Raw genomic sequence first — 21,784 nt, 5'->3', positions numbered from 1 at the left:
GGAATATGGATCGAGTGATGGAGGGAATGAATGAATGAAATAGGATAAGAATCGAAGGAAGGAGGGAAGGAAAGAGGAAAGAAGGAAGGAAAGAAGGCAGGAAGGAAGGAGGGAAAATGGGAAAGAAGGAAGGAGAGGAATACAGGATGATGAAAAGAATGAAGGAGTGAAGAGAGGATGAGAAAAATCGATGGAGGGATGGAAGGAAGGAAAGAATTAAGGAAGGGAAGAAGAAAGGAAGGAAGGAAGGGAAAAGGGACAGAATTATGGAAGGGAAGGAATACGGAATGATGGAGGGAATGAAGGAATGGAAAGAAGGAATGAAAAAGGATGAGAAAAATCGAAGGAAGGAAGGAAGGGAAAGGGGACAGAAGGAAGGTAGGCCGATAAATAAGAGTAAGAAAGGAGGGTGAGGAAATAATAGGGAAGGAATAAGAAAAAAGGATAGAGGATCTCGGTTATGGAGGAAAAGGAAGGGCTACATAGGGTGTTTGAGGTCTACATTATTGCCCTTCTCATCCCTCCCTTTATCTCATCCCTCCCCTTTCCCTTCCTTTATCTCGAGGGCAGCTGCTACCAGTATGCTGAGGCTAATGACTATAAGATGACCCCCCTTTCCACCTCCACCACCTCTCTCTCTCTCTCTCTCTCTCTCTCTCTCTCTCTCTCTCTTCCTGGGACCTCCCCGAGCGGTGTGTCAGGTCAGGTCACAGTCACACACCACACACTCAAGGACACACACAGACACACATACTCCCTTACTCCCATCCGCTGGCGTTTTTACCTACATCGAGGCTTACTTCTGCTGCACTGCGCCGTTGAGGTAAATATACAGGCTGGGGTGACTAAATAACATGGTTCTGGGGTGATTACTAGGGCTGGGGTGAGGCTGAACCCGAATCGATTTGGGTCCGAGAGTCAAGGCCGAAAATCGATCGTCTCCAATAAGGACTGCCAAGTGCTGCTGGGTGCCCGGTCTTGTTTTGCCTATTTCGCCCATTTCTCGGCTCTCAGCGCTCTTATGTGGCTTTGTTTTCGTGTTTTTGTTACTATTCTGGTGATAAGTTAGGGTTATTAAGTTTGGATGGGTGTTAGGCATCTATCGCATTCCGATATGTTGTGGTAGCCATCTATGACCTTGCTCCTCTTCCTTGTTGACGTACGTTGTTGGCCATGCTTGGAATTCCGTTGTTTTAAGCTATCCCCCGTGGTGTATGTCGTGCTTTTCCTCTTCTAATGCCTGGAGATTGCTCTGGTGGTGCTGAAAGGCTCGCCAGTGGGAAATAACAAGGCCCAGAGATAACCCGTGGGACCTTTAAACTTAGCGGGAGGTGTGACGTCAGAGTGAACTTCCAGGATGGCGCTTTAGAGCTTTACACGCCGTGTACTTTATTATCTCCTTCACCTAATGATGGGAAAATGTTATAATGGCGCTAAGATAACCCCCACACCCAAATAATAGCCCCCAGGAATAAGCCTCGGGGCCTTTTAACTTAGCGGGAGGTGTGACGTCATGGTAAACTTCCAGGATGGCGTTTTAGAGCTTTATACGCCGTGTATGTTATCCTTTCCTTCACCTAATGATGGCAAAATGTTTTAATGGCGGTAAGACACTCGCCATAAAAAAATAACAGCCCCCAGAGATAAGCCTCGAGGCCTTTAAATTTAGCGGGGGGAGTGACGTCAACGAGAGCTTCCAAGATGGCAGCGGTGTTTGTTGACACTCCTCCAGCGAGAAGAATGTAGAAGTTTTAAGTTTAAGGCGTCCAAAGCTGCCTAAATGTTAAGGTGAGTGGACGGGCGGCACTGCAAACCCCCCATGAGTGTCCGTGGAACCCGTGGGGGGCGGCGCGGCGGCGGAAGGGGGCGAGTTTTTATGACGGGTGTGCGGGGAAAAAAAAGGCAGGGCTGGGCAGGGCGGAGCAGCGGCAGATGGCACAAAATGGTCAGCCGCGGCGGGCTCAGGGGGAGGAGCAGCGCCCGCCCAGGCCAGCGCCACGCCACGGCCGCCCTGCCCCTGGAGGTGACCGTGGTGCCCCGGTGGAAGGGTCCTGGCGGTGGCTGTGCTAAGATGGCTGGTGAGCGGGGGAGGGGCGGGGCGGGGCGACTCGGGGCTCGGGAATAACAGCCCCAGCACGGCCAGGGCGGTGCTGGGTGCTGGCTGACGGGTGGGTGCCGTGGGCGGCGTGGGTGGTGATGTGGGCGGCGCGGGGCGGGGTGGGTGTGTCTGGTGGTTGGTGGCTGGTGATGGTGGTGTCATTTATTGATTGGAATGGGCCTGGTGGTGGTGGTGGTGGTGATGGATGCTGGGCTGCCTGGTATGCGTGCTGGGGGGTGCTGGCAGCGGGGGGCAGCAGTGTTTCTCTGGCTGTGTTTTACTATTGTGTTTGGCCAGTGATGGCTGTCCCTGGGTGTGGGCTGGCCAGCCTGACAACAAGGACAGGGCAAGGCTGGGGAACTGCTGGGTCAGGACCAGATGTCTGGTTAATGACCTGTATCACTCTGAAGGTTAAATTAGATTTTAACTGGTTGTATAATCATGAAAATTCAACTCTATGGGGGGATGTGAAAGTTCATAATGGCAGTATATTAGTTATTATCCCTAAGTGATTTTTACATTGCTCACCAGCACCCCATCAGAAGCTCAGGGCACATACTCAGCCATTTATTATAACAGTTTCAAGTTGTTCAGGCTAAGATGTACCCTAACAATGTTTGTCACTGTTTTGTATGTTTGCCTCGTGCCATCCTTGCCTGTACTAGTGGTGAACCTGAGAAATGTTAGTCCTGAAGGGCCAAGCAAATGTCTTTCATTGCCTAGCATTGAAGTATAAATGGCTGTTAACAGTGTATACTTCACCAAGTTTGGAGAAGGAAAAATTATATTTAACATCAAGGATGATAACATAGATAAGTACAGCTCTTTATGATAGATGTGGTAGCCTGGATGATGTCATGGCCGGTGATCTAGTTGGATTATCTCTTGGAGGCTGAACTTAGCTCTGCATCCACATGCCATCCAGTACTTGTCTCTCCCTATCCCCACCTTGATCATTGTGTTAAGTCTGACGTAGTCTGTAGCGCTACAACTGTCCTTGATGTTGACAGGCAGCACCTGGATGGCACAGCGCTTGTATGCTGTGAGCTGTGCGGCACGAAGACACTGAACCCCACCCCCCCCTTGGCCCACCATGTTCCACCGCTACCACGACCGGGCTGGGCAAGACCCTGATATGGTAAGGCGGCACTTCAAGGTTCCTCTTTACATAGCTGTGAGGGAAGCTGTTAGCGTACACTCACACAGTCACTTGTTTTCCTCAGCTCTGTTACACACCGGCAAAAAACATGATTTATTTATTCCATGCACATTTTCAAATGCATAACATCTGTATAAGGCATGGGAGACTGAATTTTGTAATATATATATATATATATATATATATATATATATATATATATATATATATATATATATATATATATATATATATATATATATATATATATATATATATATATATATATATATATATATATATATATATATATATATATATATATATATATATATATATATATATATATATATATATATATATATATATATATATATATATATATATATATATATATATATATATATATATATATATATATATATATATATATATATATATATATATATATATATATATATATATATATATATATATATATATATATATATATATATATATATATATATATATATATATATATATATATATATATATATATATATATATATATATATATAAAATGTATAGGTGATGGAAACAATTAAAAGGATAATATGAATTGAATGAAATTAATTTCAAATTATTGAAATAGTTTGCAAAGCCTTGCTGCATTCCTCTGTTGCTTTTCTTTAGCACACTGGTTTCTCCTCTCTGCCTCACACAACACAAGTGACCACACTGCTAGTTGCTTTTTCTTCAGGAACAGAGATGATTTTTTAAATGATCCACCACTTAACAGTAATCAGTAAAGATGCATTACAAGTGATTTTTAGTGACAACAGTGTGTCAGAAATAATATTCTTACAATGATATGACATCTTCATTCTCTCGGTATATCTTCAATGATGCAGTGCTGACTGTTATATATATATATATATATATATATATATATATATATATATATATATATATATATATATATATATATATATATATATATATATATATATATATATATATATATATATATATATATATATATATATATATATATATATATATATATATATATATATATATATATATATATTTAGATTTATAAGAGATTTGGCACAAACACACCTGATGGAAGTCCTCTGGTCTGGTGTGTACCTTGATGAGTCATTGCTGTGCAAAGCCATAACAAGTGAGATTCCTGAGCACTTTTATTAGATATTAAATTTTCTGAAATCAATAGTGAATGAGCTACCACAGCTCTCCCCAAAATACATTACAAAATAATATCTGAAGCATTACCATCATGAATGAATCATTTTCATGAAATTTTGTGAGGTCAAGAATCAAATTTTAATCTCTACAGTTTGAACTTTGGCAGTATTGTTTTAATATTTCCTTGGAGTGTATGGCAATTCTATCAACCTGACTTTTTTTTTACAATCATATACATAAGGAACATGTAATGTCACTTGTATTTTGATAATGTAATTATTTCCTTATGTGTGTAAAGTGTTTCTAATAAAGGTTTTTGGATGTTTAGCTTGTAGAAAATGACACTTTTTTTTTTCCAGTTTCCCATTCTGTATGATACTGGCATTTTGTAGTTTCATGTAGGGAAATTGTGATATTTTCTGTATTACATTTCTAGGATAGAATGTGAGTAACAACTTCATTGTGTTCCACTTGAGGAGGTGAACCCTGAGCGGTGCTGAGTGATGATGTAGCATGGCAACGTGTAGCACTAGCTTGGCCTAGTAGAGGTGATGGCTTCGTGAAACAGACCCGGGCAGGGAACAACACAATCTGTTTTACTGCTGTCATAGACCTCGACTTTACCCTGTCATTTTGAAGGGTCTGGAGATTTAACTTTTTTCTTCTTAAAAAATTGTATCTGCAATGTGTGGAAGAGGAGAAAGACCTGAAGACATTATTTATGTCGGTCATCTGGTTCTGTAAAAGTCAAACCAAGGTAAGCCCACTTTCCCTTGTGACGGTCTGTTTCAAGAAGCAACTGGTTTAGTGTTCTTGTTGTCACAACAAGCCTCACTGAGTCCCGCAGGATAGTGATAGTGCACCACTGAGGAGGCCTCACCCACTTATACACAGAAGCATCACTTGTACCAACTGCTTCTTGAAGCATAACCTCATTGTTGTACCTTGTCTGGTTGCTGGCTGCCTTGGGTTCTTATTTTGCAAAACTGCTCACCTTTCTGTACATTTTTAACTGACTTGTTTTTATTTGTTTTCTAACTGGGAATGCTGGCTGACTATGTATGGCATTTTCTGTTATCTTACCTTTGCAATATTTATCTTTTCTTTTATTCTTCCCTTTCATTTGCCTGGGACCTATTTTTATTAAAAGCCTGGAACTTACATGTAGATATTGTGAACATTGTAATGCACAGAATCAATATAATTATAGGTATTGTAGAAACATGTTCCTTGCAAACTTGTAGAGGATAAGTGAAATTGCATTTTCAGATCAGTGGTGGAAGCCGCAGCAGCACTCCAGCAGAGCCAAGTGGTACCCGGTCACTGTTTCCTGCTGTGCTGCGGCAAGACATGAGAGCTGCTGGCCAGGCAGCCTCTGCTCCACATTATCCAGTCACCTCAAGTCCAGGCTCAGGTCTGGTAACACAAGGAGCATCTCTCATGGCATTAGGTCCCAATGTCATGTTCCCTGGAGGACGGTTAATGCCCGGTGCTGCCCATGATGCCCACAGGTACATGACTGAAGCCTATCGTCTGGCCGTGGGAGAGTCTGAAGCTCAGCGAATGCCTTACACTGCTGGAGGAAGCAGTGGTCAGTCTCTAGCTGCTGAAACACACACACACAGATCTACCCCAGAGGTCAGTTCTAATACCAGCGAGAGACCACAAACTGCCTCCCAGCGACAGTCACAGAGTGACCGCCCTACGTATAGTACACCTGACGTCCCCTCCCACCTCAACTTGGACTCCCCTAGGCTGGAAGGCCATTCATCTCGGGTGCTGTCTTCCCCTGAAAGATTATCTCACAACTCAAGCAGACTTGCCACAACTAAAAGTGACAGTGATACTATTAACTATGGCAAAGCCATGTACACTGGTAATGTAGATGACAGTACATCCTTGTCGTCACAGCTATCCAAGAGTAAAGGCAGCTCAGGTCCTGTTGCAGGATCATCCCACATGTTTCCTGTGTCATTTCCTCCACCATATCAACAGTATTCTGAAGAAGGTGCTGCTAACTTTAAGCGCCAGTATTACGATGAATCCTTCACTCCAAGAAGAGAGGCGTTGTCGGACACGAGCAATACTGGAGGAGACTCGCCTCAGGTCAGCAGAGGCCGCAGTGACAGTGGAGAGGCAGTAGTGGCAGCATCGCATCTTAACCGCTTTGAGAACGAGTGTCCTAACCCAGATATTTTCTGTCGGGAGGACTCCTCCAGGGGCGGGAGTAGCCCTGAACTTGGTCTTCTTGCACAGGCCTCTGTGTCTGCACACTCTGATCTGCTCATGAGGGCAAAGCTTCAAAAAGGGAGACAATCAAAGACCTACAGGTGCCAGATGTGTGATCAGGAGTTCAAAAATGGAACCCAGCTCAAGAATCACACGTGGCGCCATACAGGTGAGAAGCCGTACTCTTGCACCCTCTGCCAGGCCACCTTCACCCAGCAGTCCAACCTGAAGACACACATGCGGATCCACACGGGTGAGCGGCCCTACACGTGTGAGGAGTGCAGCGCCACCTTCACACAGATCTCCAACCTCCGCACCCACCAAAAGATTCACACTGGGGAGAAGCCGTATGAGTGTGACATATGCTTCACAAGGTTTTCACAGCAATCTAACCTGAAGAGCCATAAACTAATTCATTCAGGGGAAAGACCATTTAAGTGTGAGGTCTGTGGGGCGTCCTTTGTCCAGTCCACACACCTCCGGAACCACAAACGCATCCACACTGACGAAAGACCGTACTCCTGTAACCAGTGTGGTGCAAAGTTCCGCCAGCTGTCAAACCTGAAAACCCATGAGAAGATTCACACGGGGGAGAGACCGCACGTGTGTGATGAGTGTGGGTCGGCATTTGCTCAAAAGTCCAACCTGAAGTCACACATGATAAAGCTCCACTCAAGCGATGGAATTCCAAACAAGAGGGGACGCAAGAAGAAGCTGGAGGCCATCCGTCCCTACATCTGTGAGGAGTGCGGAGCCAAGTTTACCATGATGTCCAACCTTAAGATCCACATGCGACTCCATTCAGGTGAGAAACCTTATCAGTGTGCCACCTGTGATGCCTGCTTTGCACAGCGCTCAAACTTGAAAAGTCACGAGCAGATCCACTCAGATGAGCGCCCCTACAAGTGCTCCGAGTGTTCAGCCGCCTTTAGACAAAAGACCAACCTAAAGACTCACAAGATGAAGAAGCATCCTGTGAAGAGCCTCAAAATTAAGATACTCTGTGACTCCCAGTATGTGATGGAGGATGACATGGCTGATGACGAGGGTGGCGTCTCCTCCCAGCAGATGATAGGGGAGCCCATTGTACAGATTAGGGAGGGTCAGGGGGATCAGATGCCTGGCTTGAGTGGGGGCCCAATGGAGGGAGAGATGATCAAGATGGAAGGAGATCCCTATGTCAGGCAGGCAAATCCTATGGTCTGCAGAAACCACAACCTGCTCCCCCAGCCATGTCCCCCAGAAGCCAATCCATATGACAGTCCAAACTTTTAGGATATCGAAATGTATTGGTATTTATTCTGATCTGTATTACAATTGAAAAAAGTCACAAAGCATTTTTGTAATAAGTGTTTTACAGCTCCATAAATTTGCTTGTATATTTTAATAGGATTTTTTTTTCTACCAGTTGTAGCTTGTATTATTTTTTTAAGAGGCATATTACATGTTGATGTGTGTGACTGTACCCAAAATTATTTAATATTTTTAAGATGACTTACTTTCAGTTATTAATCATGAAAGTGCTTGTACAAAAATTTGTAGAATTACTATTCATACTCATTGCATTCTTACTCCTTAGCTTTCTGTCTCCCATTCTTCCTCTTCTTTCCCTTTGATCTTTGGATCATTTACTAAATGACTGTTTGTCTGGTAGAGCAGTGGTGTTGATGTGAGTGTTCTAGAGCAGACACCCCCTTGGCCCAATTCTCCCAACCCTCTACAACCATGTAAACACACACACACACACACACACACACACACACACACACACACACACACACACACACACACACACACACACTGAGCTTCTTAGTGCAGTAGTTAGTGCACCTGGCTCACAACCATGCGGTCCTGGGTTCGATTCAATTGAGGGATGTGTCCCACCTTTGGAGTGTGTACGTATGTATGTATGATGTGATGCCCCATAGTGCAGTGGTTAATACGTGCAGCTCACTACTGAAAGATCATGGGTTTGATTCCCAGGCAGAGTGGTGACAGAGAGGCAGCCTCTTTATGCCTGTTCCCTTGTCCATCCAGCAGTGAATGAGTACCGGGTATCAGTCGGGGACTGTGTCCTGTCCCCCAAGGTGGTGGTCTGACTGCCAAAGGCAAGTTACCCAAGGCTGAAAGCACAAGGCCTTCAGACCTGGGGCTTATGAGAATAAAGTTCACGAAGATACAAGTAGATAAATCACACACACACGGCCCAGTAGCTCAGGGGTAGAGCATCTGGCTCACAACCAGAAAGACCGGGGTTCAATTCCCCGGCTGGGTGAAGACAAGTTGGGTTTATCTTCTTTCGCATGTAGCCCCTTTCACATAACAGTGAGTAGGTACGCGACATCAGGCAAGGAGTTGTGACCTCGTTGTCACGGTGTGTTGTGTGTGAGTGGTCTCAGTCCTACCCAAAGATCGGTACTACAAGCTCTGTGCTCTTCCGTCGGGGAACGGCTGGCTGTCTCGATAGAGACCCGCAGCAGACCAAGAGGTGAATTATACACACACACACACACACACACACACACACACACACACACACACACACACCAGCTTCCTAACATACTAGTTCCATCTTGAATTTGGTGTTTCAAGTTAACACATGGATAGTCTTTCTTCAACCAAGTTTTACAGCTTGTTTGTAATACAGTTTCCTGCCAGCTGACGAAATGCATGTCACAGTGAATGCATTCATTTTTTTATGATGGATGTAGTTACATGGGACCTGTGCACAAATTTGTATAAGTTATGTAAGAGTGTTGAAGAAGGATTCTCTGTGACACATAAGGAAACTTAAACTGCTAAAAAATTTCTGGAGGACTTAAACAATATATTAATTGCTATGTAAACAGCTTTATAAAAACTCTTCCTTTGATCAAGTCACATACTAGCTTCACTAATGCCGTTTCATAACCAACACATGCAGTGCTGAGAGTGTCCAACTAGCTGAAGAGGTTCATAACTGTATTCTTTTCAGGAGGTCTTTTTGTTGTTGAGAATCTGGTGTGAATTTAGATATGTGAAACTGAATAAACTTTCACTATCCAGAAACTATTTCATAAATGTGTTTAGATTGTCCCATGAATATTTCATAATAGTATTCTGTTTTTCAGTACATTCCATGTAAGTACGTGTGCTGCATGTTGATATTATTTTTAGTTATTTTAGTTTTCAGTGAATGACAAATTATATAAATTTTTGTTCTTGAAAGGTGTCAGTTTACCATTTATAGTAGATTATGAAGGCCAATGAGGTTTATGCTCACTTGTATTTCATATCAGTGAAGGGAGGTGTGATTCACTCATAGACATTTTCAGCTTTCTTTTATTTAGTTTTATGAAAGATAGTAACCTCATGGAATTTGCCCATCTTTACCTACCTCCTCTTATCCAAAATAATTAAGGGAATACCATGTTGAAAGGCTGGAGAGCTGCAGTCCTTTGGGGAAGCTTAGTGTGACTTTTGGGAGACTGGTTTGGAAATTCATGGTGCTCTGAATCAGTGGCGGATCCAGCTCCAGGTGAAGGGGGGGCTGATATACAAGATGGGTGCCATACCATATATATATATATATATATATATATATATATATATATATATATATATATATATATATATATATATATATATATATATATATATATATATATATATATATATATATATAATGTGGTTTGGTATGGCGCCCAGGAATGATACCTCCCCAGATCTCAGTGAATATTTGAAAGGGCGCAATTTAGATCCTAACGAGGGGGCGCAGGGGGACCCCCCCCTGGATTCGCCACTGCTCTGAATGGCTACAAATATAGCAGAAATGGCAGTAACTTGTAGCCTCTTCTCTTTTCTTACGATGGGTGCATATTCTTCATACTGGTAGTGCCTCAAAACAGGCAGAGCTGGCCTGTGACGGGTGAAAATTGTTACTACTTGTTTGATAAAGAGGAAAACTGATCAAAATATGCTGAAAGTGGTATGTACTTCTATCAGATAGCTTTTGTGTTGTGTGTATGTGTGTGTGTGTGTGTGTGTGTGTATATATATATATATATATATATATATATATATATATATATATATATATATATATATATATATATATATATATATATATATATGTGTGTGTGTGTGTGTGTGTGTGTGTGTGTGTGTGTGCAGGAAATATCATTTCCCAAATTCATTAATCATTACTGACAAACCCAAACCAAGTAGTGTCTGTACATCTCTGAGGCAAGGCAGTGATGATAAAGTCACAGCTCCAGCTCCTGCAACCCCTCCCCACTCCACTATTACCTGCCTCTAACTTCCTGCTTGCAGCCTGCACCTTGACCTTAACCCTTTCAGTACGGCAACGCCGACGTCTGCGTCACATATTGAAAGGGTTAATAAAGCTTTGTACACTGATCCACCACTTCCAGTGCTGCACTAACTACATGGATATGGAGTCATAGATTTTTTTTTCACTTTCCTTCACCTTGGACTAACTTTTCTAAAGTACTAAATTATTTTCAAACTAACTGCTCAACAATGTTAACCACATGCACTGGCGCACGCTATTCACCATGAAATACGGTAACATTCATTATAAGGAGCCACCCATTCAGCCCCACACTAGAGATGCTGAACTTGGGACAGACAGAGGACCCCTGTTCCAGAACTTACCTTTTTGAAGAAAATTAAGGAGAGAGTCAAGAGTGTGATGCTTGGCCTACCATTAACCCTCTGTATTGTAGGAGTTTTAAATGCAATAGTGGATAGTTAAGTTTCCACTTCCTGCTTTATTTCTTTGCTTCCTATGAAACCTCAGTGTCTTGCATAAGGTTTTGCATTGCAGAGCTTCACTGGCATTATACCGACAGACCTAATATTTCCACGGATGCATCAGGCATTTTGTGCAATGTACCAAAAGTAAGGTTTACATTAGTAAACCGTGACTAAAGCACTGTTTTTTACATTTTTTTAGCTATACATTCAACTTACAGAGGTAGACAAGAATTGTAAAACAGTCTTTCATTCTTTCTGTATTGTCTAATATCTATTTCAAAATGATTGATTAAATGCTCATGCATTTATTATCACCTGTTCCATCATTATTTATTTTGTAATCATAAAATAATTTGCTTTTTCTAATGACAGTGAGGGAGTTCCCGGTTGCTATCACAAACATAATCACTCCACAGATGCAGAGTGGCAGCCGCAGCAGCACTCCAGCAAGTGCGCTGGATGGGAGAGCCATGTTCCCTCACACATCATCCGTCCCAGGCCAGCAGATCCCTGTCTCATACCCAAGTATATCCAGCCCCAGCCCCAGTCTTATATCTCAAAGTGCCCAGCTCATGGCCCTGGGACACAACATGATGTTCCCGGGGTCTAAGTTCATGCCTGGAACTCCTCCTGAGGCCCACAGATACCTTCCAGAATCTTACAGATTAGCTGCAGAATCCCTTGACCAAACTAGGTATGGACTGGAGAGTCAGAGAATGTCAGCAGATCCTTACAGGCAGACAGCTGACTCCCAGCGCCTCCCTGCTGACCTGCAGCGCATCAGGTCAGAGTTGCAGCGGACAGAAGAACAGAGCCTGGATCCTTACCATCGTCCTTCCAGCGACTCTTATAGGAATCAAGTGGATGTGCAAAGAGCTCAGGAGTCTAACTTGCAACAGTTGGCTTCCAATGCTCAGCGCTTTGTGTCTGACCTCCAGCGTCTGCAGTCAGACCCTCAGCGACTGATGGCCGAGGTCCTTCGCCCCCCAGCTTCAGAGTCTGTACGAAGCCCCGAGGTTTCTTACCGTAGTATTATTGCCGACTCTCTAAGACCCCCCTCCGACGCCTCCCAGCGCAGCATGCAGGAGTCTGTTCGCACTCATGCAGACGCACAACGCATGGTTCAGGAGAGTCTCCGAGATTACTTCAGTCCCACTCAGAGAATCGTGCAGGAAAATTTAAGATCTCCAACTGAACAAAGACTCATGGCTGAAAATTTACGTTACTCAGGGGAAAACCTAAGATCTGATGCACTGCGATATGGGACAGACTTGAGCAGCCAGCGCATGATTCCAGAAAACCTGCACGTCGACGCAGAGGCCTCCCAGCACCTGCAGGGCCGCTCTGACACCCCTCACTTGCAGGCCCGCTCTGACACCCCTCACCTGCAGGCCCGCGCAGACACACCACAGCACGGAAGAGTGAAGGTAGAGATTCCACAGCACATACCAGGCAGGGCAGACACACCGCTACACTTGCGAATGGCAGCAGAGACAGCCCAGCACCTACAAGGGAGGGCAGAGACCCCACAACACTTGAGACTTTCATCCAATGCTCTCCAGCACTCACAAGGCAGGGCAGAGACTCCTCAGCACTTGCAAATGGGAGCAGGCACACCTCAGCATCTGCAAGGTAGGGCAGAGACGCCACAGCATATGCGGATGGGAGCAGGTACCCCTCAGCATCTGCAAGGCAGGGCAGAGACTCCTCAGCACCTGCAGATGGGATCAGACACTCCACAGCACTTGAGGCTAGGATCAGACACACCTCAGCACATGCAGGTACGGGCAGACACTCCTCAGCATCTGCAAGGCAGGGCAGACACACCGCAGCACTTGAGAATGGGGCCAGACACACCTCAGCTCATGCAGAGCCGGGCAGACACTCCACAGCACCTGAGGATGGGGCCAGACACACCTCAGCACATGCACGGCCGAGCAGACACACCTCAGCACTTGCAAGGCCGGGCAGAGACTCCACAGCACATGAGGATGGGGCCGGACACACCTCAGCACCTCCCAGGCCGGGCAGAGACTCCACAGCACTTGAGGATGGGGCCGGACACACCTCAGCACCTCCCAGGCAGGGCAGAGACTCCACAGCATATGCGACTAAGCTCTGAGGCTCCCCACCACCTGAGAATGAGTGAGGAGGCCCTGCACCTGAGGGTTAGACCAGACACGCCGCAGCACATGCAAGTTGATGCTGACACTCCCCATCTGAGACTGAGTGAGGAACAGCATCAGCACATACGGATGGGTGCAGAGACACCTCAGCACCTCAGACTTGGGGCAGAAACACCTCAGCACCTACGAATGGATGCAGAAGCTCCTCACCACCTGAGAGCAGAGACTGAAACACATCAGCACCTAAGGGTTGGGGCTGAAACACCTCAACATCTTAGAATTGGATCTGAAAGTCAGCACATACCAATGGGTGCAGAAACTCCTCAGCACCTTAGAGACGAAACTGAAACACATCAGCATCTCAGGGTTGGAGGGGAAACACCCTTACACTTAAGAGCAGGGCTTGAACCTTCCCACCATATGCTACTAAGGCACGGGGAGAATTCTGAGCATGTTCGGCTCACCTCTGACGCCAACCAACACCATCTTGGAGTGGAGAGCAACCAACACATGCGTCTGGCCCCTGACGCAGCACACCACCTCCGCCTGGCCACAGACACTCCCCAGGGTCACCCAGGAATGCCAGAGAATCTCAGGGTGACAAGTGAGGCCTCACACATGGTTCCTGAAAACTTGTGTGTGACAGAGACTTCCCACCAAGTCATGCCCCAGAACCTGCGCGTCAACCACAATAGTGGCGAAAACACCGCCAACAACAGCACTAGCAGCACCAGCGGCAGCAGTAGTGCAAGGATAAACTTGGCACTTCAAGACTCCTCAATGCGTTCACACTACAACTCCCTGACTCACCGCATGATGCCAGAGTCACCTCACGCTCTGAGGGGGGAATCTCCTCGTTATGTTGACTCACTTTACCGCGCAGACCTGGCTCACAACAGTGTGGGTCCATCCACCCCAGCCTCCTCTTCCATGTTTTCCATGCCCGACCCCAGCAGCAACACCACACCTCCCCAGCACCAGTTGTATTCCAGCTCCATCAATGCCATGTTCAACCAGTACATGAGTGAAAACCACGAGAGAGACCACAGAGAACCCCAAACTATGGAGGGCCTTGAGATGAAGCCATATCATGATGTCAAGCCCTTCAACCACGATTATCCTTCCTCCATGCTAGGACATGACCCCTCCATACAGGCAGCATCCAAGCCACCCAAGCCCAAGAAGCCTAAGGATCCCAAGCCTCCTCGCACACCAGTTATCCATAAGTGTAATGAGTGTGAAAAGGTCTTCAAGAACAGCACGCAGCTGAAGAACCACATGTGGCGCCACACGGGGGAGAAGCCGTTTTCCTGTGACGTGTGCGGGTCAAAGTTCACACAGCAGGGGAACCTCAGGGCCCACAGGAGGATCCACACAGGGGAGCGGCCTTACCAGTGCCTCCAGTGCAAGTCCTGCTTCACACAGCTCTCCACACTTAAGACCCATCAGAAGATCCACTCTGACGAGCGGCCGTATAAGTGTGACCAGTGTGATGCTGCATTCCGGCAGATAGCAAACTTGAAGACCCACGCCGTCACTCACACTGGGGAGCGGCCTCATAAGTGTGACCAATGCGACAAGGCCTTCACTCAGAAATCAAACCTCAAAGCCCACAAGAATCGTGTGCATTGTGCGGAGACGAGTGCCATTGTCAGAAGAGGGAGAAAAAAAAACCCGACGGCCATTAAGCCCTACAACTGCGTGGAGTGCGGCGCAAAGTTCACGATGATGAGCAACCTTCGGATCCACACCAAGCTCCACCTGGGGGAGCGCCCTTTTGAGTGTGATCACTGCGGCGCCGGCTTTGCCCAGAGGTCCAATCTAAAGACCCATGTACAGAGGATGCACACCAAGCTGCCGGGAAACGGGCGGCGGCGGATCAAGTGCGACGAGTGTCCCGCCATGTTCAGACTCCGCCGCTGCCTCAAGACACATAAGAAGAAGAGACACCCAATCAAGAGCCTCAAGATCAAGTTGCTACGAGAATCAAAACTTTACATGAAGTCTGGTGGAGCCGGAAGAAGAAGAGCAGGGGGAGGAGAGGGAGAGGGAGAAGAACAAGACGATGATGATGATGATGATGATGATGATGATGATGATGATGACGATATCGAGGAAGCCGAGGATGGAACAGATGGGCCAAGCCTGGAGCCGATCGTCCAGCTGTGTGAACCCAAGGAGGAGCCGTACTCGCCCAGCTACCACAGCGCTGAGTCTCCCTACAGCACGAGTGAGTGGTCCAGGGAGGAGGACGAGGCCAGGGAGGAGCAGCGGGAGGGCAGAGGAGAGGGCAGAGAATCTAAAAATGTTCATGAAGAATCAAAAGATCTTCCACAAGAGTCTCCACAAGCAGGTATAAGTAAATGAAGAATTTTTGTAGATTCCCAACTTGAGTGTCTCGTAAGAAACATGTCTATACAATACAAGGAATCACTGGGATACTCAAGTAGGTACATATTATTATATTTTGCTCTACTCTTTTTAGCCTATGACAGAAGTTTTGCCACGGCCACTGCAGCCAGCGCCATGGCCTGGTGTCTGGTGGCTTGTGTAGGTGGTAGGCCAGAGGTTAGTCAGGAGGCCATGTAGCTCTTCATAAGATGCCCCAACTCTCCATTTTGCCCCAGAATACTTTCCTCTTTGTGGCCTGGACTGGTCAGCATGGCCTTGCTAAACAATGATTACTGTACTTACACATTATTGTCATGGGAAGAAGCATATCAGCAGCAAGGTCAAGGCAGACCCCTCGACAGGACTCACACAAGAGAAAGTTATACTCAAAATTTCCTAAAATGTAGTTTCTTCACTTAGCATTGCCATCTTCCACAATTTCTGTGCAAATAATCAAAGTTGTTATGAGTCAGCTCTTCTCTTCATAAGCTGCTTTCTGTCCTTAAAAAGAATATTATATGGACATTGATATTGTAAGGAATCCTGCCTGGTAGTCATTGGGTCGGGGGTCTTGGGGCATAATGGCAGTTTAAGGATTACACTTATTAAACGTTTGCCGATGTTCTTGCCTACTGTCTTCACACAAATTAAAGCCTTACTTGGAAACCTCCCTTTTCTAAAAGTTGCAACATAGTTTTCTACAGGAAACTTTTTGAGGTCTTAACTGAACAAGAAACAGTAAATTGTAAATAGCTCATTGTGAATGAAGACAGGAATCTGCGTTAGTGAACAGGACTGCTTTCTTGGCTCCTGGAAACAGCTTTAACAGCCCTTGCATACTCTACCACAGCCACATCCAGAGTTGCCAGGCATCACAATAGCAGAGGTGCTCTTATCTAGAGTGAATCCAGCTGCTTTATTTTGTGGTGTTTGTGGCTGTGGTGCATCTGCAATGGGTATTGATCTGATGGCTTTAGAATGAACGATGAGTTAATGTCTGGCTCTAGCCACCCCATCCATCGCACCTCATCCTAGTTGAGCAAGCACTTCCTGAGCATCTCTTCATGAGTATTCTACATATCCAGTGGAATGGCTTTCACAATCATTAAGCAGTGACTGAAGGAGGAGGTGCATGGAGCAGGTGGTGCTGCCAACATTTGGGTTAGTGACAAGGTCAGTACAACATACAGGGGAGGCTCAGCTACCCACTCCAGCTCAGGGAAAGTTGATCCTCATCAACACTCCGTCTACAAGCTGAAAAACACAGTAGTGACATATAATCAACATAGAGAAGTAGAGAGACAGTGAAACCACTGATATACACTAAAAACTACCTGACCACTCCAATGCAAATTTTCAAATCAAACTTTGTTAATGTTTTAACACTGGTTTTAAATGTGCTTTATTACTTTTTAATTATAATTGCATTAGCATAAAATATCAGATTTTTCAAAACAGTATTAATCTTGATTTCTGTCCGAATCAAAGGTAGTAGATAAGATTTGAGAAAGGATTTCCTGTTTAGCACCAGTCATGAAAAATGAAGTAGTTTTGTAGTATGAGATAAGTTTGGGCTTCTATCTAGTTTCTGAAGATGCAGTGAACATATCCAAAGTTCAGAGAGCTTGCAGCGGCCTCGCTCAGGGTGGCGGTGACTGGCTGGTGGCCACGCTCGCCCCGCCCGGCTGAGGTGTGCGTAACTCCCTGTGGCTGACCAAGAGAGTAGAGTCAGTTTGTTGGTTTCACCTTCTAAGTGTCTTTCCTGTCTTAACACTAAATCTTTTATTTTTTCCACACTACTGTAAGATTTTGACTTCAGCTGTGCAAAACTTCTAGAAACCCAACCCTCTAGTACCTGTAAGACTTTAAAACTAAAATGAAGTTGCATATGCAATGGCTCTTTATTACTTTATATAATTCATAGGATTACTAGTGTGTAGGACTGATAGTATTCATATATACATATATTGTTCAGTCCCTATAGTGGTAACCTCAGTACGAAGGTGTTTTTGTTCGAGGAATCTTGCATGCTTGAGTTTTAACGGGATGGATCCACCATCTCAACACTCTTGAGGTGTGTCATCTGTGTGTGCGTGTGTGTGTGTGTGTGCGTGTGAGTGAGTTTGCATTTGTAGTACTCACCAGTGTGCAGTTTTTCCTCCAAAGAGACACAGTGATTGAGGCGTTTGCTTTGCCGTACATGACACTTTTGTTTTACTTTACCCAAGTCACAGTCAGGTCTTGGTCCAGAGGGGGCCAGGCAGCAGGGCAAGGCAGCATAAACCACTAAGTGCAGGAGTGCCACAATCACCCTTGGCAATAAACTTCCTTCTGGTCAGTTGCTGAGGAAGTCCTTTAAGCAGTAGAGTGCCAGTACTTGGTAGGAGCTAGATTTATACTGATATCAGTGCCATGGTAAGGGATACTTAAGCCTTGCTGCAAATGGTTGCCTCTGAGACATGATCCCTGATACTTCAAACCAAGGAATGAGATCTGTCTAGTATTATCATGATTTTTAAGGGGATGCTGTTGCTCAGGATCCTCTGAAGATTACATGAGAGTATGTCGTAGATTATTGTTGATTATTCATCGTTTTCTGGAGGACTGAGCCAAACAGTCTGGATTTATGTATACGGTGCACCAAGTCAATTGCCATAGTGACTGCGCCATTCATAACCCAGGCACGGGTGATGCGCCTCCCTAGCACTTCACACAGAGCATGTTTGGAGCCATTGGGTTACCGGCAGAAATAGTCACTGTGTATGTCCAAAGCAGAGACGAGTGGGAGTGTGCAGCACTGTGTTTGTGTAGGGTTATGGAGGGGCAGGGTGTGGAGTAGAGGTGATGGGATGCAGAGGTTTTCAGTGTCAGCAGTGCATGTGAGTTGAAGGGATTTGGGGTGTTGTTTGTGTGTGAATATTTTTTTCATATATAGATCCAAGGTTTCTTCCATTGAGTGTGTGGTTAGATTCATGCTGATGCACACACACATGTTTATGTGCAGAAATTATACCACATAACATGCCTACACATATATGCAGACATGTCCATACATGTAGTATACATTTATATGCAAATTCTCACCCACTCCTGCAGTATGTTATTGTAAGAGTTTTACTGTACGGGTCTTTGCTTAGTTAGCCATCACAGGAGCAACAACCCTTGAACTTTGCAATGCTGAGCTACCCTTTGATCTTATGTACCCATTGTGAGTCATCAGCCCTTAGAATACCTTCGGGGGCAGTCTGTTCCCCTGCGAGACATGTACTTTGTGCCAAATGTGATGTGTAGGCACAAACCTCCATGTTATTATTTCTTCAAATTTACAGTCATTGCTCTGTTGTTGAGGCCTCACACATGGTTCTGAAGAAAATTGTAAACACAATAATATACTGTCTCCAGGGTTGACAGATAAGTGCCTTCCTAGCAGCAGCAACTGAAGCCAGTCCTGGCGGGATGAGGGGAAGGTACCCTGTTTGGGTTGACCTCAGATTTGTTTTATTATCGTTATTTTTTTATGCTTACTGCAAACATAATGTCAAGAATAATCTGAGTTTCTCCCAACACTTGCATAAGCTTGTTGGGCATTGTGATATTAGTTAGTAATTAGGTTGGTGGAATCTTGTCCAGTCAGGGCTGTGCTGAGCTGCTGCCGCAGGGAGGCTCCTGTGCCCCTGCGACGACTTCTTCCCTGAGTGTCAAAGTCCCGGGTTAGTGGCAAGACAGGTTTATGTTGCCCACACCAGCCAGTAAGGTTGAGATGTGTAGGTTGTGGCATATCATCCCTCAGCCTTATAGTGACGCCAACGCCACACACCACCTGCCCCTCAGTAGACTCAGCTTTGAACATTTTCATTGTACAAGATAAGACACATGGAGGTGAAATGTATTATTTCATACTTTCTTAGGAAGAAAACGGTAAAACTGCACCTCTAGAACCAAATATCTTGAACAGTGGAGATACAGAAGCAATTTTGTACATTCTGGGCTTTCACAATTTTGTTTAAGTATGCTATTGCAGTTTTAGGAAAAATCATGAATCTCATGTTTGAGCCAAATGTTTTTGAAGGTAGAAGTAACAACAGCAAGTGCTCTTGGTGGTGGTGGTGGTGTGGGTTGGTGCAGCTGCCTTGGAGGGACTCTGGGCTCTAGTTGTCTTGCCCACAAGCCTCACTTTTTAAAAATTTTCATCTATATATATTTTTGTTTATATATATGTTGGCGCTGCAGCCTAGTTTCTTCCATAACCTCCTTAAGCTTGTGATACATTCATTTAGCTGCGGCAGCAAGGACTCCCCCAGTCATCCCAACGTCACACGGCAAGCCAGGCCGCCCCAGCGCCCGTGGCTGGGTGGCAGGCATGCCGGTGGGTGCTTTCTGGTGCTGCCCTGGGCTGGCTGTGTGGGGCCAACTGTTGCCCAGCATATTATATTTCCATGGTCAGTGTTTCATGAAGTCAATCAGAGTTTATAGTGTTATTTCTATGAAGGAGATTATTATTATTATATATATTATATTTGCTTTGCATGTAGTCTTTTATTTTCTGTATAAAAAGTTTAACTCAGTATACTTAGAAACATATTATCTGCACAGTTTTTTCTTTTTCTCTCTTCTCAGCTTTACCAGAGCTAATTGGCAGTACTGCAACATTATCATATGTACAAATTTTTCTTGTTCCGTTTGACATGTGTCTGTGTTATAGTCTGTGAAGGTGGTGTTGCTGGTAGCCCAAGCTGTGTGTGTTTGTGTGTCTGGGGCGGCCGATGGGCGGCCCTGCAGGACAATCATCACATCCATGACATTATTGTTCTCACTTCGTCATTGTCTGCAGGCCTGTCAAGGCTTGATGAGGAACTGTTGTTCTTTTTAGTGTCACCAGATAGAAAATTATAGCAAAGTTTATAAATTTATGAACTATTTTTGTTAATGTAAGGTAATATTATATTTTTTTCTTTTTATAATCATATTGGTTTAAGATATGAAAATATTATTTTAGTTAATCTAAAGTATGTAATATTCATTCTTTTTTATTATTTGTATTTATTTTTTTATGATTATATTGGTTCACAGTAAGAGAAATATTATTGTCTTGTTGATGTACCAAAGAGGCAAGGAAGCGCGAGGCTGTGCGTTGTCAGTGAGTGCTGGGAGGGGCGAGGCGTGCGTGCCAGTACTGTAAGGAACACTGAGGTTGTGATAGCATGGGCGTGAGGCCTCACCTCAGCCCACCGCTGACGGCAGCCAGCCTCGGCTTCGGCTCGCTTACTTTACGTATTGTTTTGTTTTAAGAATTCTACAGAGAAGAAATTATTTACCCATAGTAAAAATTATTAGTTATTTTTAAATGATTTTTTTTTGCTCAGTTACAATTCAGTGTTAGTGTCTAGCGGGGGGAGGGAGGGTGGTAGAGGAGGGCAGGCAGCCAGCAAGGCCCCGAACACAAGATGCCATAAGTCTAACACTGTAATCTCTCGCTTTTCTGTTTGCTGGGCATTACAAAGTTTATTGCCATGAACATAAAGAAATAATGAAAATTCTATTCTCAGAGGTGTGTCAGATTTTGTTGCCTTTTCATATATTGATATTTTTAGCCTTAGTTCCAATAGCTCTAACTCCCATATACTCATTATATTTACCATTCATAGCATTATTATGATAAAAAAGATTCTTATTTAATCTTTTGATGCAAGCAAGTAAAAGGAGATAACTGATATGCTTTCTATATATGCATGAAATATATTATTTATCGGTAATGACAATGCTATCGCTGAGAGAATATGTAACTGTACTACTCGGTAACTCTTTTTGTAATACGACTAATGTACTTTGTCTATCAATAAAACATTTAATAAC

The 21,784-nt window shown here is 44.6% G+C and overlaps 1 protein-coding gene across 3 annotated transcripts; it reads left to right on the top strand.

Moving 5' to 3' along the window:
- The first annotated feature begins 1,650 nt into the window (after positions 1 to 1,650).
- On the top strand, positions 1,651 to 21,784 carry LOC126998841 (uncharacterized). Of its 3 annotated transcripts, none has more exons than XM_050860985.1 (3): positions 1,651 to 1,788; positions 3,109 to 3,236; positions 11,831 to 21,784. In XM_050860985.1, exons 2-3 carry the CDS (start codon positions 3,192 to 3,194, stop codon positions 15,905 to 15,907), a joined length of 4,122 nt encoding a protein of 1,373 aa, XP_050716942.1. In that variant the 5' UTR covers positions 1,651 to 1,788; positions 3,109 to 3,191; the 3' UTR covers positions 15,908 to 21,784. The 3 variants fall into 3 exon arrangements, with proteins under 3 accessions (XP_050716942.1, XP_050716943.1, XP_050716945.1); XM_050860986.1 differs by lacking the exon at positions 1,651 to 1,788 and adding an exon at positions 1,878 to 2,078; XM_050860988.1 differs by lacking the exon at positions 1,651 to 1,788 and adding an exon at positions 2,063 to 2,168.

The sequence above is a fragment of the Eriocheir sinensis genome, chromosome 15 (assembly GCF_024679095.1).
Source record: "Eriocheir sinensis breed Jianghai 21 chromosome 15, ASM2467909v1, whole genome shotgun sequence".
NCBI classification, from domain to species: domain Eukaryota; kingdom Metazoa; phylum Arthropoda; class Malacostraca; order Decapoda; family Varunidae; genus Eriocheir; species Eriocheir sinensis.
Note: the sequence above shows the minus strand (reverse complement) of the source record. Positions and strands in the feature narration are given on the sequence as shown.

Coding starts and splice junctions, on each gene's coding strand:
- LOC126998841 (XM_050860985.1), top strand. CDS start 3,192: ATGTTCCACCGCTACCACGACCGGGCTGGGCAAGACCCTGATATG. Junction 3,237..11,830: donor CTGGGCAAGACCCTGATATG/GTAAGGCGGCAC, acceptor ATCACTCCACAG/ATGCAGAGTGGCAGCCGCAG.